The 18,101-nt window shown below is 37.1% G+C and overlaps 1 protein-coding gene across 3 annotated transcripts; it reads right to left on the reverse strand.

Annotated features, from left to right (window-relative positions):
* Positions 1–1,305: 1,305 nt before the first annotated feature.
* On the reverse strand, positions 1,306–17,876 carry LOC108268479 (uncharacterized). 3 transcript variants are annotated; one of them, XM_053682023.1, is made up of 20 exons: positions 17,402–17,876; positions 17,123–17,202; positions 15,130–15,244; positions 14,405–14,524; positions 13,917–13,992; positions 13,584–13,755; positions 12,438–12,732; positions 11,720–11,839; positions 11,232–11,307; positions 10,913–11,084; positions 9,789–10,047; positions 9,064–9,183; positions 8,576–8,651; positions 8,256–8,427; positions 6,031–6,121; positions 5,306–5,425; positions 4,818–4,893; positions 4,502–4,673; positions 4,174–4,240; positions 1,306–3,749 (listed from the first exon to the last, which is right to left on the reverse strand). In XM_053682023.1, exons 2-19 carry the CDS (start codon positions 17,123–17,125, stop codon positions 4,178–4,180), a joined length of 2,298 nt encoding a protein of 765 aa, XP_053537998.1. In that variant the 5' UTR covers positions 17,126–17,202; positions 17,402–17,876; the 3' UTR covers positions 1,306–3,749; positions 4,174–4,177. The 3 variants fall into 3 exon arrangements, with proteins under 3 accessions (XP_053537998.1, XP_053537997.1, XP_053537996.1); XM_053682022.1 differs by having other exon boundaries at positions 17,123–17,876; XM_053682021.1 differs by lacking the exons at positions 17,123–17,202; positions 17,402–17,876 and adding an exon at positions 15,692–16,141.
* Positions 17,877–18,101: the final 225 nt, after the last annotated feature.

Here is an 18,101-nt window from a genome sequence, read left to right on the forward strand (position 1 = left end):
CTTAAAAAGAACCTTCACTGTGCTTTCTAGCTAAAATGGCTAAAACTATTATTTTGCATACTGTCAGTAAGGCAAGACCTAAAAGACTATTGTTGCTAACAAATGAAAATTTCATTCTTTCATAATTATGTACCTCACTTATGTGGTTATGGATATGCATGTCACGCCCATACAATTGTTGTTGCGTTTTTTGTTTTGTTTTTTTGTTTTTAAATTACGGTTAAAGGAATTTGAGTTTTACCATATTAATTTCGTTTGGTATTTTAAATTTTTTGGTAACAATTGTTTTATTGCTTTTATACAAGAGCAACTGTATGACATTAATTGCACAAAACAGTGAATCTTTTGAGGGAGCCATTTTGGACAACTCGCGTTCTTTCATCCGCCTTCTTTCCTCCTTCTTTCACCTGCCTCCCAAAGTTTCAAGGTGAAATTGTACAAGAATATATTTCCATAATATAGTACCACTTTCAACTTAAATTTGTTATGACTGCTATTTCTTATGATTATTTATTTAAAATGAGATTGTGTATGAGATTGTGTAGCAAAACCAACTAAATTTATTAGAAAAGTTTGCGAGAAGGTATAAGCAAAAATAATGACATTGTGAGAAGGCTTAAAAAACACAGTCCCACACATATCTCAAGCAATATAGTTGAGATTGAGGAAATGTCAGACCCAGAATTCACAGACCTAAAATCGCAGTGCCATCCACCTGTAGGCTAAACTGAGACATTGACATTTCCGTATTGGTGGTGATGGATGTTTATAATAATCTGTCAGTACAGTTATTTGCATGTTGTAGCCTTTTTAACTAAAGGTGTGAATGAAACATACAAACACAATGTTCCTGATATGTGTCGAATGAAAATTAATACTATTTTTAAGGGGTCTGTATTAGAGATGCTCCAATGAATTGGCCAATAATCGGTATCGGCGGATAAAGGCTATTTTTCATGCTGTAGGCCGATAGTTTAAAAACAACCGAGAATCAGGGCCGATTATATCCTGTCAATCAAAAGAGGACGGGAAAACATACATTTTGTGCTGTGTGTAAAGATGATGTCTCTTGTGTGGAAACTGCAGTTTGTAAGCTCTGTACTCTGCACTGCTAAAATCTTACACCAGAAGTGAGCAGCAGTGAAGTGGGAGTTTCAGCGTCAATTCTAATGTTTTTTTGTGGCGCTGCTCACGCTGAATTAAAGCACCAGTACACCGTTGAAAGATTTAAATGAAGATGAGTTAACAAAAAAGTATATATCGCACAGAAAAATATATTTGTAGAATAGTATATTTCATATCCAGTTAAGTTAATATATAAAAAAGTTTATATTATTTACTACCAGTTTGATGTTCAGTGATGAAGTAGAAATGCTTTTGTTTGTGGAGAGTGAATGTGAGACTAACAGGAGGTTTTTTAGAATTTAGTCAATTAATTGTTAATATGAATTAATAACATTTCAATAAGTTAAGAAATCTTACTTTAATCTTCAGAATTTAGTTCATGTGTTAATGTTAATTTGAGTAATGTGTTTTCTGTTTATGAGACCAGTTACTGTGAAACAACTTGTTGAAATGGAGGGAATAAAGTTTTTATTTGCATTTCCTTCAGAATTGTGGAATTAATTGTTATTAATTTAAAAGAAGTCATAAAAGGCAGAGCTATCGGATCTACAAGCTCTCTCTGTTGCCCCTTCCTGCCTTGACTTTGCCCCTGGATTAGCCAAGGCCTTCCTGTATCCTAGGCCGGATTATATTCCTAAAGTGCCTAGATCGGCTGCCCACCCTGTACTGTTGCAGGCTTTCTGTCTTCCGTTCCTCACACCGGAACAAGAGAGAATGCACCTGCTGTGTCCAGTAAGGGCTCTCTGTACTTATGTCCACCGCTCCGGCCAGTGGCGTAATTTGGAGCAGCTGCTGGTCTGCTTTGGCTGCGACAGTAGAGGTGATGCTGTGTCAAATCAGTGCATCTCTAATTGGATAGTGGAAGCAATCTCTATTGCTTATGAGGCGCGCGGTCTTGCTACGCCTCTGGGCATAAGGGCTCATTCCACTAGGACGGTCACCTCCTCAAAGGCTTTGTCCAAAGCCTGTCTACATTCGTTATTACAGTCTGGATATTCATTCTGCCCCAGGCTCGAGTGTCTTGCAGTGACCCGAGGGCTTGGGTCTTTTTGAACAGGCCATACTCTCGGTATGACAGTGGGTATTCTCATTCCCATACTGTTATGCTAAACGCAACATTGAGTTCCCTTTGAAAGGGAACGTCTGGGGTAACCCTGTTCCCTGAGAAGGGAACGAGCTGTTGCATAGCTTTGTCATACCAGGGCAGGCCTGTGAATTGTGTCTTCGCTTCAGATAATAGAGGCAGTGTTTTCCTTTCTCCAAATATAACACTTCTCATTTAGACCAAAAAATGTATTTTTGTCACATCAATCCACAAAATATTGTTCTACTAGCCTTCTGGCTTGTCCACATGATCTTTAGCAAACTACAGACGGGCAGCAATGTTCTTTTTGGAGAGCAGTGGTTTTCTCTTTTCAACCCTGCCATGCACACTATTGTTGTTCAATGTTCTCTTTATGGTAGACTCATGAACATTAACATTAGCTAATGTGAGAGAGGGCTTTAGTTGCTTAGAAGTTACCCTGGCTCCTTTGTGAACTCGCGGACTATTATAGGTCTTGCACTTGGAGTGATCTTTGTTGGTCTTCACTCCTAGGGAAGGTAACAGTGGTCTAAAATTTCCTCCATTTGTACACAATCTGTCTGATTGTGGATTGGTGGAGTCCAAACACTTTCGAGATGGTTTTGTAACCTTTTCCAGCCTGATGAACATCAACAACTCTTTTTCTGAGGTCCTCAGAAATCTCCTTGCCATGACACACTTCTACAAACATGTTGTGAAGATTAGATTTTGATAGATCCTCGTTCTTGAAATAAAACAGTGCGCTCACTCACAGCTGATTATTATCCCATTGATTGAAAACACCCTGACTCTGATTTCACCTTCAAATGAACTGCTAATATTAGAGGTCCACATACTTTTGCCACTCACAGATATGTAATATTGGATCGTTTTCCTCAATAAATAAATGTACAAGTATGATCATTTTTATCTCATTTGTTTAATTGGGTTCTCTTTGTCTGCTTTTAGGATTTATGTGAAAGTTTTATGACGTTTTAGGTAATATTTATGCAGATATATAGAAAAATTCGAAAGGGTTCACAAACTTTCAAGCGCCACTGTATATATCACGTGATGCGCTTAATTGCCACGTCATCTGATCATGGCAGGTCTTGAATAGAGGCATGATTTTACACCAGCTTCAGATACCGGTTGCGCGCAAGGACACTCCCATACTGTTATGCTAAACACAACGTCTTGTACTTGCGTAACCCAGACGATTTCAGAAAGAATAACAACTTTAAGGCGTGCTTTGTTAGCTCAAAGATGCCATCTATCGGTAAGAAGACCATCCTCTGCCATTTCTTAAGTCTGCCTGTGAAAGTCTGGAGGAATTTTTCTTTATGTAATTTTGTCAGCCATTAGAAGCTCTGGTGTTGTATGTGTGTACTTCTCTGCAAATAGACTGGCTGTCCTGATGTGATTAGGCCAAAGAATGTGCAGTTATTCTCATACTCATACATCCATGGAGAATTGGGCAGCAAAAGTAAAAAGTGGAATACTGACGTTGTGGTCCCGAACAAGCTTCATGAATTTTTTACATTTGCCACCTGGATACCTGCTGTGGAGAAGAAATAGAATAATCAAGCAGAAGTTCAAGCAGAAGTTTCTCTATGATATGCAATGTATAAATATTTTACATCCTACATCTGGGGATAAGGTGTAAAAAAATAACTCAGGGTTTTTAAGTTCCAATAATCAATGATCAAACTGAAAATATGGTGAGATGCTAACTGTTTGTGTATATTATGCTGTGCTTTGTAATTTGTGTAGTGATAGAGCACTAGACAAATGCTACGAGAAAAACCACAGCAAGTTGTGTTAAAGTGTAAGCTTCTAGCAATTTTACGTTTATAATTGTGCTGGGATACGATGTTATAAAGGTTGTGATGTCATGCTTTGTAAACTGTTATGAAAACCCTCAATGAAGTTGGCACCTATAGTAATGTGCTGTTATACTATTGTTATGTGTTCTGATTAAATACCTTTTTAAAGTGTTCCTTTGAGCTGTCGGTATAGAGCAAGGCTGAAATGTGCGGTGCGGTGCGGTATCTGTTAAAAAGAGATTTAAGTTACAGAGTGATGAAAAAATAACTACAAGTATTTATATTACTATTTCACTATTACTATTTATAGATAGAGAAGGTAATTAAGCCATTTGGCCCTCTTCATGGGACCCAATATTCTGCACAGTTTCATTTGCAAGAAAAAAACTAATGGTAGGATAGTTGTGGTAAGAACAGAGAGAGTCAGCATTAAACACAGCGGCTGGAGTAACTGCCCTTTCATAATTAATACAGCGTTTTATACTACCTTAGGACTGTAGAGGTCCTGATACTCGGAGCGTCGATACTTGTCTGCAAAATGAGGGTTAGGCATGCTCCGAAAGGTTGAGGCCAAACGGCATGCAGTTTTCTCCGGAGGTATGCGGACAACGTGTGGCGAACCAAAGTTTTCCGAATACTCAGTCACCCATCGAGACCCGCTATAGCAATGAGAGAGAGAGTGAGAGTTAGAGAAATCAGGTTCATCTGGGCATAAGGTGCACAAACAATAACTCAAGGTTGACTACAGATAAATTAATTATGACAACTTAAAGATGTCTCAGTTAGTTTTTTTTAATAGTTACCATGGTGTGTTGATGTTGGGCTGATGAACATTTATACGCTTTAGTCTCTCCTGCGGGGCTGGCAGCAACCTTCGTCCTTCAAGAAAACAACCAAATAAACATATAATATGTATTTGAAACACAACAAATGTGATTAAACTGTCCAACAGAACAAAGTTTAAGCACTTGTAGTGCCACATACATTTGATAGCTTGCCAGCTGGCAGTGTCTTGCATAAGTATTTGGCCCATTTGAAAGTTTCCACATTTTATAGTGTTACAGCCTGGAATGAAAATTGACCTAAGTGGGATTATATGTAATGAAAATAAAACATTCCATAATATTCAAGTAAAAAACATGGAAAAGGGGGTGAATGCTTATGCAAGGCACTGTAGTTTATTTAACAGTGCTGTATTGTTTCAGAAATAGTTTTAGATGATGACTGCAATTGCTTCAGTATGTTTAGTGGATGATGAACTGTTTAAAATGAGCAGTGATGTGAGAGGTACCACTTCTCGGGACAGTGGGTGGAGCAGGAGCCCAGAGCATGGGGAGTTGCTCCACCTGAGCATTTCCAAAAGTGTTACTCTTCTGTACTTTAAGCTGCTGTAGGAGCTTCGTTCTTTTTCCTGTAAAACCACAGAAAAATACACATCAGGCAAGATTTTTTATATTCCTTCCTACCGCTATTCCATTTCTCTTTACTATTCGTTACTCAGAGATTTTTTCAAGGGAATTGCACACATTGTGTTCTTCAGCCCTGAACCTGAGTTCAGCATGATAAACGTTGATGAACTTGTCCTGAATGGCAAGATAAGCAAACAATAGAATTTATTTTGATTTCGTTCAAATATATTTAAATCTTTAAGACTATTTAAACAGTCTAAACACAACCAAGACTGGAAACTTCTTCCAAATTAATCAGCACACTATGAAAGGGTCAGTAAATTTCCTTATTGTAGTATCAGAGAATTACACCAGATGTCTGTATCATTCATTATTATTCACAACAACCTAACTTCTCTCTTAAAGTGACTCGTGTTTATTATCTGCATTGTTTTCTAATCAAAATTAGATTAATTTATCAACCTTTGTAGAGTCTAACATGTCATGTGACTTTACCTAATAGGTGCCTGATGGAGTTTCTATTAAAATGTTTTTAATTGACAGGTCAGAATAACAGTTTTGATAGTGTTAAATACCAGCATTTCTGTTAAAATTTGTATTTACACACCAGGTAGAGCTTTTCTGGAAGCTGTAGGAGGAACCTTTGGACGGCGGAGTGCGGTGGCTTTCACCAGAGGTGGCGGTAAGCACTGATCTGTCTGTGAGGGAAGAAAACACAAGAAGCATTATTTATCCTGCTTAATTTGATCAGATTAATCAACACACAGTAACATGGCTGTATAAGTGGTCATTTACAGCCCCTGCATCAGCTGGAGTACTCATTATTTTAAAGATAGATCAGTAAAAAATTGCATTTTACTAATACTTGGCGAAGGTTTTATGAACTAGGCAGTCACAGGAGGTTCTTTTTGGTTTAAAAAATTGTATGCACACTGCAATTTACAACACAAACTAGATAACTAATGTAACTAATGTCAGAAGGTCACAAAGAAGTTGTAATCATGAAGAGTTCATACATGTCTAGATCATATCTAAATAGTCTACAGTTCTACCTTCTACTGTATAGTGGCTAAACTCTGGTATTGCAATCTGCACTGCTTTTATATTTGATTATACACAAACTGTCATATTTAACTATATTCAACCTGTGGTTTCTAGTCTTTACATGTTTAAAGACCACATTAAAATACCGCTAAGTAAGAATAGGATTTCTTGACAGTACTTTGTTCTGGTGTTTGTGTGATTATTAAAGTAAAGTGACCAGTTATGATGCCTTTATTTTACAATCAGCATCAGCAAACCCATAAGATTTGTAATATTTGTTCAGACTGCAATAAGAACACTGTTATTTTCTTCATCAGATAAAGTGTACATAGCTCATTGACTGCAGGCCTGGCTGGTGTGAGAGGAGGCAGTGGCGTGCACTTGTTCATCAGCAATTATAAATGCCCAGTCAAACGTATGCATGTAAATCATCGCAAATACAACCAAGCTGCATTTTCATTTTAATTGTATTGCACTGTAAATTAAATCATGGGCATTTCCAGATATTAATTTTGCTACTTGTCATGTTCCACTAGGGTTGCCAACTTCAATGAATGGAAGAGAGGGAAAAAAAAGAACACCCACACTAGAAATTTTTATGCCTATCTCACTAGTTGGTGGAGGAATTATGTTTTTGAGTAGTCCATGTATTCGTCCATGGTTTGCCAAGCTTGGTCTCAAACCCACTGAAAACCTTTGGGATGAACTGGAACACTGAGTACACCTCAGGCCTCCTCACCTGACATCAGTCCCTGGCCTCATTAATGCTCTTGTGGTTGAATAAACACAACTCCCCCACAACCAAAATCTACTGGAAAGTCTTCCCAGAAGCACACATGGGTGTGACAGTCAGGTGTCCACAAACTTTTGGCCATGTAGTTTAATTGTTAGTCTGATGTTAGATAACTTGTTAGCATACTTGGTTACTGGTTTACACTACATTATATTTAGCCTAATATTATATAACTTGACAGTGCCTCTGTTATTACTTTGCCTAAAGCAGTGGTCACCAACCCTCTTCCTTGAGATGTACCTTCCCGCGGGTTTCGTCTCCAACCAAATTCTAACACACCTGTTTTATCTGACCAAGAAAGGCAATGATTAAATGGTCAGGTGGGCACGATTATGCTTGGAGCTAAAGTCTTCAGGGAGGTAGATCTCCAGGAACAGTGTTGGTGACCACTGGCCTAAAGCATGATTATTTTATGGCTTTTTTTCCTATCAGTTGTATTCATTGTTAGATACAGGTAACCCATCTCACATTAAGACCTGTACCTGTGTACAAAAATATGGGACAAATCGCAGCATTATATTTTTCAATACAGCACAACAGGCGTGGCAACCCTATGTCAGGTTTGGAAACATTTGCTCAACACTGTTGTATTTAAAAGTCAAAATGTAAAACTTTACAGAGTCTGTACAGAGCAAGGCTGAAAAGTGTGGTGCGGATCTGTTGAAAACAGATTTAAGGTACAGAGTGATGAAAGAATAACTACAAGTATTTACACTACTATTTCATATATATATATATATATATATATATATATATATATATATATATATAGAGAGAGAGAGAGAGAGAGAGAGAGAGAGAGAGAGAGAGAGAGAGAGAGAGAGAGGGTAATTAAGCCATTTGGCCCTCTTCATGGGACCCAATATTCTGCACAGTTTCATTTGCAAGAAAAAAACTAATGGTAGGATAGTTGTGGTAAGAACAGAGAGAGTCAGCATTAAACACAGCAGCTGGAGTAACTGCCCTTTCATAATTAGTACAGAGTTTTATACTACCTCAAGACTGTAGAGGGCCTGGCATTCAGAACATCCACACTTGTCTGCAGAATGACGGTTAGGCATGCTGTGCAAGATCGAGGCCTTACAGTTTGTAGTTTTCTCCGGAGGTAAGCAGACAGGTTGCGTCAAACCTAAGTTCTCCACATACTCAATCGCCAGCAGAGACCCGCTATAGCAATGAGAGAGAGAGTGAGAGTTAGAGAAATCAGATTCATCTGGGCATAAAGTATATAAACAATAACCCAAGGTTGACTACAGATAAATTAATAATGACAACTTAAAGATGTCTCAGTTAGTGTTTTTTTTTTTATAGTTACCATGGTGTGTTGATGTCGGGCTGATGAGCATTTATAAGCATTAGTCTCTCCTGCAGGGCTGGCAACAACCTTTGTTCTTCAAGAAAACAACCAAATCAACATATAGTATGTATTAGAAACACAACAAATGTGATTAGACTGGCCAACAGAACAAAGTTTAAGCACTTGTAGTGCCACATACATTTGATAGCTTGCCAGCTGGCAGTGTCTTGCATAAGTATTTGGCCCATTTGAAAGTTTCCACATTTTATAGTGTTACAGCCTGGAATGAAAATTGACCTAAGTGGGATTATATGTAATGAAAATAAAACATTCCATAATATTCAAGTAAAAAACATGGAAAAGGGGGTGAATGCTTATGCAAGGCACTGTAGTTTATTTAACAGTGCTGTATTGTTTCAGAAATAGTTTTAGATGATGACTGCAATTGCTTCGGTATGTTTAGTGGATGATGAACTGTTTAAAATGAGCAGTGATGTGAGAGGTACCACTTCTGGGGACAGTGGGTGGAGCAGGAGCCCAGACCATGGGGAGTTGCTCCACCTGAGCATTTCCAGAAGTGTTACTGTTCTGTACTTCAAGCTGCTCTAGGAGCTCCTTTCCTTTTTCTGTAAAACCACAGAAAAATACACATCAGGCAAGATTTTTTATATTCCTTCCTACTGCTATTCCATTTTTCTTTACTATTCATTACTCAGAGATTTTTTCAAGGGAATTGCACACATTGTGTTCTTCAGCCCTGAACCTGAGTTCAGCATGATAAACGTTGATGAACTTGTCCTGAATGGCAAGATAAGCAAACAATAGAATTTATTTTGATTTCGTTCAAATATATTTAAATCTTTAAGACTATTTAAACAGTCTAAACACAACCAAGACTGGAAACTTCTTCCAAATTAATCAGCACACTATGAAAGGGTCAGTAAATTTCCTTATTGTAGTATCAGAGAATTACACCAGATGTCTGTATCATTCATTATTATTCACAACAACCTAACTTCTCTCTTAAAGTGACTCGTGTTTATTATCTGCATTGTTTTCTAATCAAAATTAGATTAATTCATCAACCTTTGTAGAGTCTAACATGTCATGTGACTTTACCTAATAGGTGCCTGATGGAGTTTCTATTAAAATGTTTTTAATTGACAGGTCAGAATAACAGTTTTGATAGTGTTAAATACCAGCTTTTCTGTTAAAATTTGTATTTACACACCAGGGAGAGCTGTTATGGAAGTTGTAGGAGGAGCTTCTGGACAGTGGTAGTGGTGTGCGGTAGCTTTCACCAGAGGTGGCGGTAACCACTGATCTGTCTGTGTGCACTGATCCGTCTGTGTGCACTGATCCGTCTGTGTGCACTGATCCGTCTGTGTGCACTGATCTGTCTGTAAGCACTGATCTGTCTGTGTGCACTGATCTGTCTGTAAGCACTGATCTGTTTGTAAGCACTGATCTGTCTGTAAGCACTGATCTGTCTGTGAGGGAAAAAAACACAAAAAGTATTAAGCAGGATGAATAATTTGATCGGTTTAATTAACAAAAGGTTATGTGGCTGTATAAGTGGTTGTTTACAGCCCCTGGACCAGCTGGGGCACCCATTATTGAAGACTATTTCAGTAAAGTGATCACTTATGGTGCCTTAAATGGTCAGGTGGGCACGATTATGCTTGGAGCTAAAGTCTTCAGGAAGGTAGATCTCCAGGAACAGTGTTGGTGACCACTGGCCTAAAGCATGATTATTTTATGGCGATTTTTTTTTTCTATCAGTTGTATTCATTGTTAGATACAGGTAACCCATCTCACATTAAGACCTGTACCTGTGTACAAAAATATGGGACAAATCGCAGCATTATATTTTTCAATACAGCACAACAGGTGTGGCAACCCTATGTCAGGTTTGGAAACATTTGCTCAACACTGTTGTATTTAAAAGTCAAAATGTAAAACTTTACAGAGTCTGTACAGAGCAAGGCTGAAATGTGTGGTGCGGATCTGTTGAAAACAGATTTAAGGTACAGAGTGATGAAAGAATAATTACAAGTATTTAAACTACTATTTCATATATATATATATATATATATATATATATATATATATATATATATATATAGAGAGAGAGAGAGAGAGAGAGAGAGAGAGAGAGAGAGAGAGAGAGAGAGAGAGAGAGAGAAGGTAATTAAGCCATTTGGCCCTCTTCATGGGACCCAATATTCTGCACAGTTTCATTTGCAAGAAAAAAACTAATGGTAGGATAGTTGTGGTAAGAACAGAGAGAGTCAGCATTAAACACAGCAGCTGGAGTAACTGCCCTTTCATAATTAGTACAGAGTTTTATACTACCTCAAGACTGTAGAGGGCCTGGCATTCAGAGCATCCACACTCGTCTGCAGAATGACGGTTAGGCATGCTGTGCAAGATCGAGGCCTTACAGTTTGTAGTTTTCTCCGGAGGTAAGCAGACAGGTTGCGTCAAACCTAAGTTCTCCACATACTCAATCGCCAGCAGAGACCCGCTATAGCAATGAGAGAGAGAGTGAGAGTTAGAGAAATCAGATTCATCTGGGCATAAAGTATATAAACAATAACCCAAGGTTGACTACAGATAAATTAATAATGACAACTTAAAGATGTCTCAGTTAGTGTTTTTTTTTTATAGTTACCATGGTGTGTTGATGTCGGGCTGATGAGCATTTATAAGCATTAGTCTCTCCTGCAGGGCTGGCAGCAACCTTTGTTCTTCAAGAAAACAACCAAATCAACATATAGTATGTATTAGAAACACAACAAATGTGATTAAACTGGCCAACAGAACAAAGTTTAAGCACTTGTAGTGCCACATACATTTGATAGCTTGCCAGCTGGCAGTGTCTTGCATAAGTATTTGGCCCATTTGAAAGTTTCCACATTTTATAGTGTTACAGCCTGGAATGAAAATTGACCTAAGTGGGATTACATGTAATGAAAATAAAACATTCCATAATATTCAAGTAAAAAACATGGAAAAGGGGGTGAATGCTTATGCAAGGCACTGTAGTTTATTTAACAGTGCTGTATTGTTTCAGAAATAGTTTTAGATGATGACTGCAATTGCTTCGGTATGTTTAGTGGATGATGAACTGTTTAAAATGAGCAGTGATGTGAGAGGTACCACTTCTGGGGACAGTGGGTGGAGCAGGAGCCCAGAGCATGGGGAGTTGCTCCACCTGAGCATTTCCAGAAGTGTTACTGTTCTGTACTTCAAGCTGCTCTAGGAGCTCCTTTCCTTTTTCTATAAAACCACAGAAAAATACACATCAGGCAAGATTTTTTATATTCCTTCCAACTGCTATTCCATTTCTCTTTACTATTCATTACTCAGAGATTTTTTCAAGGGAATTGCACACATTGTGTTCTTCAGCCCTGAACCTGAGTTCAGCATGATAAACGTTGATGAACTTGTCCTGAATGGCAAAATAAGCAAACAATAGAATTTATTTTGATTTCGTTCAAATATATTTAAGACTATTTAAACAGTCTAAACACAACCAAGACTGGAAACTTCTTCCAAATTAATCAGCACAAGAAATAAAGGATCAGTAAATTTCCTTATTGTAGTATCAGAGAATTATACCAGATGTCTGTATCATTCATTATTATTCACAACAACCTAACATCTCTCTTAAAGTGACTCGTGTTTATTATCTGCATTGTTTTCTAATCAAAATTAGATTAATTCATCAACCTTTGTAGAGTCTAACATGTCATGTGACTTTACCTAATAGGTGCCTGATGGAGTTTCTATTAAAATGTTTTTAATTGACAGGTCAGAATAACAGTTTTGATAGTGTTAAATACCAGCTTTTCTGTTAAAATTTGTATTTACACACCAGGGAGAGCTGTTATGGAAGTTGTAGGAGGAGCTTCTGGACAGTGGTAGTGGTGTGCGGTAGCTTTCACCAGAGGTGGCGGTAACCACTGATCTGTCTGTGTGCACTGATCCGTCTGTGTGCACTGATCTGTCTGTGTGCACTGATCCGTCTCTGTGCACTGATCCGTCTGTGTGCACTGATCCGTCTGTGTGCACTGATCTGTCTGTAAGCACTGATCTGTCTGTGTGCACTGATCTGTCTGTAAGCACTGATCTGTCTGTAAGCACTGATCTGTCTGTAAGCACTGATCTGTCTGTGAGGGAAGAAAACACAAAAAGTATTAAGCAGGATGAATAATTTGATCGGTTTAATTAACACAAGGTAATGTGGCTGTATAAGTGGTTGTTTACAGCCCCTGGACCAGCTGGGGCACCCATTATTGAAGACTATTTCAGTAAAGTGATAAGTTATGATGCCTTAAATGGTCAGGTGGGCACGATTATGCTTGGAGCTAAAGTCTTCAGGAAGGTAGATCTCCAGGAACAGTGTTGGTGACCACTGGCCTAAAGCATGATTATTTTATGGCTTTTTTTCCTATCAGTTGTATTCATTGTTAGATACAGGTAACCCATCTCACATTAAGACCTGTACCTGTGTACAAAAATATGGGACAAATCGCAGCATTATATTTTTCAATATAGCACAACAGGCGTGGCAACCCTATGTCAGGTTTGGAAACATTTGCTCAACACTGTTGTATTTAAAAGTCAAAATGTAAAACTTTACAGAGTCTGTACAGAGCAAGGCTGAAAAGTGTGGTGCGGATCTGTTGAAAACAGATTTAAGGTACAGAGTGATGAAAGAATAACTACAAGTATTTAAACTACTATTTCATATATATATATATATATATATATATATATATATATATATATATATATATATAGAGAGAGAGAGAGAGAGAGAGAGAGAGAGAGAGAGAGAGAGAGAGAGAAGGTAATTAAGCCATTTGGCCCTCTTCATGGGACCCAATATTCTGCACAGTTTCATTTGCAAGAAAAAAACTAATGGTAGGATAGTTGTGGTAAGAACAGAGAGAGTCAGCATTAAACACAGCAGCTGGAGTAACTGCCCTTTCATAATTAATACAGAGTTTTATACTACCTCAGGACTGTAGAGGGCCTGGCATTCAGAACATCCACACTTGTCTGCAGAATGACGGTTAGGCATGCTGTCCAAGATCGAGGCCTTACAGTTTGTAGTTTTCTCCGGAGGTAAGCAGACAGGTTGCGTCAAACCTAAGTTCTCCACATACTCAATCGCCAGCAGAGACCCGCTATAGCAATGAGAGAGAGAGTGAGAGTTAGAGAAATCAGATTCATCTGGGCATAAAGTATATAAACAATAACCCAAGGTTGACTACAGATAAATTAATAATGACAACTTAAAGATGTCTCAGTTAGTGTTTTTTTTTTTATTTTATTTTTTTATAGTTACCATGGTGTGTTGATGTCGGGCTGATGAGCATTTATAAGCATTAGTCTCTCCTGCAGGGCTGGCAGCAACCTTTGTTCTTCAAGAAAACATCCAAATCAACATATAGTATGTATTAGAAACACAACAAATGTGATTAGACTGGCCAACAGAACAAAGTTTAAGCACTTGTAGTGCCACATACATTTGATAGCTTGCCAGCTGGCAGTGTCTTGCATAAGTATTTGGCCCATTTGAAAGTTTCCACATTTTATAGTGTTACAGCCTGGAATGAAAATTGACCTAAGTGGGATTACATGTAATGAAAATAAAACATTCCATAATATTCAAGAAAAAAACATGGAAAAGGGAGTGAATGCTTATGCAAGGCACTGTAGTTTATTTAACAGTGCTGTATTGTTTCAGAAATAGTTTTAGATGATGACTGCAATTGCTTCAGTATGTTTAGTGGATGATGAACTGTTTAAAATGAGCAGTGATGTGAGAGGTACCACTTCTGGGGACAGTGGGTGGAGCAGGAGACCAGAGCATGGGGAGTTGCTCCACCTGAGCATTTCCAGAAGTGTTACTGTTCTGTACTTCAAGCTGCTCTAGGAGCTCCTTTCCTTTTTCTGTAAAACCACAGAAAAATACACATCAGGCAAGATTTTTTATATTCCTTCCTACTGCTATTCCATTTCTCTTTACTATTCGTTACTCAGAGATTTTTTCAAGGGAATTGCACACATTGTGTTCTTCAGCCCTGAACCTGAGTTCAGCATGATAAACGTTGATGAACTTGTCCTGAATGGCAAAATAAGCAAACAATAGAATTTATTTTGATTTCGTTCAAATATATTTAAATCTTTAAGACTATTTAAACAGTCTAAACACAACCAAGACTGGAAACTTCTTCCAAATTAATCAGCACACTATGAAAGGGTCAGTAAATTTCCTTATTGTAGTATCAGAGAATTACACCAGATGTCTGTATCATTCATTATTATTCACAACAACCTAACTTCTCTCTTAAAGTGACTCGTGTTTATTATCTGCATTGTTTTCTAATCAAAATTAGATTAATTCATCAACCTTTGTAGAGTCTAACATGTCATGTGACTTTATCTAATAGGTGCCTGATGGAGTTTCTATTAAAATGTTTTTAATTGACAGGTCAGAATAACAGTTTTGATAGTGTTAAATACCAGCTTTTCTGTTAAAATTTGTATTTACACACCAGGGAGAGTTGTTATGGAAGTTGTAGGAGGAGCTTCTGGACAGTGGTAGTGGTGTGCGGTAGCTTTCACCAGAGGTGGCGGTAACCACTGGTCTGTCTGGGTGCACTGATCTACCTGTGAGGGAAGAAAACACAAAAAGTATTAAGCAGGATGAATAATTTGATCAGTTTAATCAATACAAGGTTATATCGCTGTATAAGTGGTTGTTTACAGCCCCTGGACCAGCTGGGGCACCCATTATTGTCTGATTATTTCAGTAAAGTGATCATTTATGATGCCTTAAATGGTCAGGTGGGCACGATTATGCTTGGAGCTAAAGTCTTCAGGAAGGTAGATCTCCAGGAACAGTGGAAAATGAAAAGTCAAAATGCAAAACTTTACAGAGTCTGTACAGAGCAAGGCTGAAATGTGTGGTGCGGATCTGTTGAAAACAGATTTAAGAAGGTACAGAGTGATGAAAGAATAACTACAAGTATTTAAACTACTATTTCATATATATAATATATATATGTATATATATATATATATATATATATATATATATATATATATATACTTTACCATAGCTGTCTTCAAGCCAGAAGTCCATTCGTTTGTTAATATGTTCTCACAAAACATATCTTCTGCACAACACAGTTTAAGTAAAGACTGCATGTCTGCACGTTAGAGTTTAACATCTTCTTTAACGTCTGAGTAAATCTGAGTAGTTGTCCTGGCTGCACGATGACATACACACACCATTCCAATTCCCATTCTAAATTCTAATTTCAAAATAAAATGCCAGTCTTTTGTGAGATGTTAAGATTCTGAACACTCAGTGCTGAGTGTTGGCTAAATAATTAGGGTCCTGTGTAACATTGTCTATAGATTAAAGCTTTTTAACTGACAAATTATGTATAAGTTATAAATAAACATGAGCACAGGCCACTGTCTTCCTGCATACCGGCTACATATATTCCTTCAATAAATACAAATACTTTACTATGTGTAACAAGTCACTACCTAAACTCAACATTTGTTGTGCTGTTACATGGTCCGTGCACATTCCGTCTAAAGCATTTTCATTTTCTAAAGAAATGTTGGGAAAACAAAAACGAGACAAATGACTCAGTCCACGTTTATGTGACAGTGCAGTAAAGTTAGCTTATATTTAACATTCAGGAAAATGCCCATTATATTCTCTGGGCCTATCACATCCTCAAACCAAACCAACTTGGAAATGCATGAATAGGTTTTCATTACACTGCACAAAGCTGAATATTAAAAATGGAGAATTTTTTCACATCAATTTTATTATCCCTATCAATCAATTAAACAATTGAACCATTTGTCATTATGACATCACACCAAATGTGAAATGTTGCTGAAAAAATATCCTTTTCATGACACAAGACTCAGTTTGTGGAATGTACATACTATATGTTTTAAAATAAATATTGTATAGTAGTGTAAATGTATGTAATATTCTAATTCAATTAAACTCAATGACTGTTTGAACTAGAGGCCTCAAACCAACTGTAAAACACTCAGAATATTATTCCTTATATAGCACAAGGCTTTTTTTGGGGAGTAAATGTTCAGTACTTTTTTATACAGACTGAATTATCCGTATAAATTTATTAAACTCAAAACCAATGGCAAAGCAGTATTATTACAAGAAGGTACAAGATAGTGAAGAGGGCTGTCAAAAAAGGAAACATCATAGTTAAATGTTGAAATTCAACATGACTGTTTTCAGTACTTCTGCTAAATAAATAAGAAAATAATGAAAGAACATCTGAAAGTACTATATATGTATTTTTTAAATAAAAGTAAATAGAAAATAGAAATAACTAGAAAAAGATAACAATAAAAAAAAAAGCAAAACTCCAATAAATACATTTTAGGAGGAAAAAAATGTCAGCACCTTTTTTCATATTCACAATTACTTGATTATTTTTAATGTCCTGTTCTATGTTTTGTTTCCTATGCTAATACACAAGACAAAAATACCATGGAGATTGTTTGTCTGGGATATTATAGGAATTCAGGCAACAGTCATGAAACCAGTGTTCACAGCTTTCACACTGAATCTGAAACAAACAAAACACATAGAAAAACAAAAGACAATGGTTAATACATGCAAAATCAGAATATGGTGCACAGTTCAATTGAAAGTCTAAGAATTTAAAAACTACAATTGTACTTTAAAAATGATTAAAACAGTATCACAACAAATGTTTACTCCATAACAAGTGATGCCAAGAGCTCATTAACATTTACGGTAAGTACTTTTTTAAAGTAATCAAAAGCAGATGCAGATAACACCGAAGCAGGTGTTATCAAACACCTATGTTATCTATGTAATAAATATAGCTGCAGACAGCAGTAAAGGAATCCAAGCAATAGCCCAAAAGAAGTGTCCAATACTCAAAGTGTCATGTAATCAGAGAAGGAACTCTGAACTACAGTTCCCAGCAGCCACTGCATCACAGTCACATGACCACCTGCGTCTGAATCACGTTCCTGTTAATTGAGCACTCCTGTATATAGCCACAGTTTGCACTGCACTCTTGGTCTCACGGTTGTCTTTCTTTGCTTTTGTCTCTGTTGCCGTGTTTTGTTATTTGGTTTATGTTTAGTCTTTGCCGCAGTATTTTGCCCCAAAGTCATAGTGTCTTTTTGTATTTTGTTTAGTCCTTTATTACACTTGAAAAATCCGCACTTGCATCCGTCTCAACCTCCATTTCCTGACACAAAGCAGGTACCTTCGAGTATTTTTGTGAAAAGAAAATATTAAACAGTTGCAAAAAAAATAATAATAATAAATTAGGTTTATCAAAAAAATATTTGTTACATATAGGTGTGCAACAATTATTGGCACCCTTATGAATTCATATGAGAAAATGTATATTTGAAGTATATTCCCATTGAAATTTTAGCACACCTGGGTGACTAGGAACAGGAAATTGTTCAACCATGACGGGGTATA

The sequence above is a fragment of the Ictalurus punctatus genome, chromosome 8 (genome assembly GCF_001660625.3).
Source record: "Ictalurus punctatus breed USDA103 chromosome 8, Coco_2.0, whole genome shotgun sequence".
NCBI classification, from domain to species: domain Eukaryota; kingdom Metazoa; phylum Chordata; class Actinopteri; order Siluriformes; family Ictaluridae; genus Ictalurus; species Ictalurus punctatus.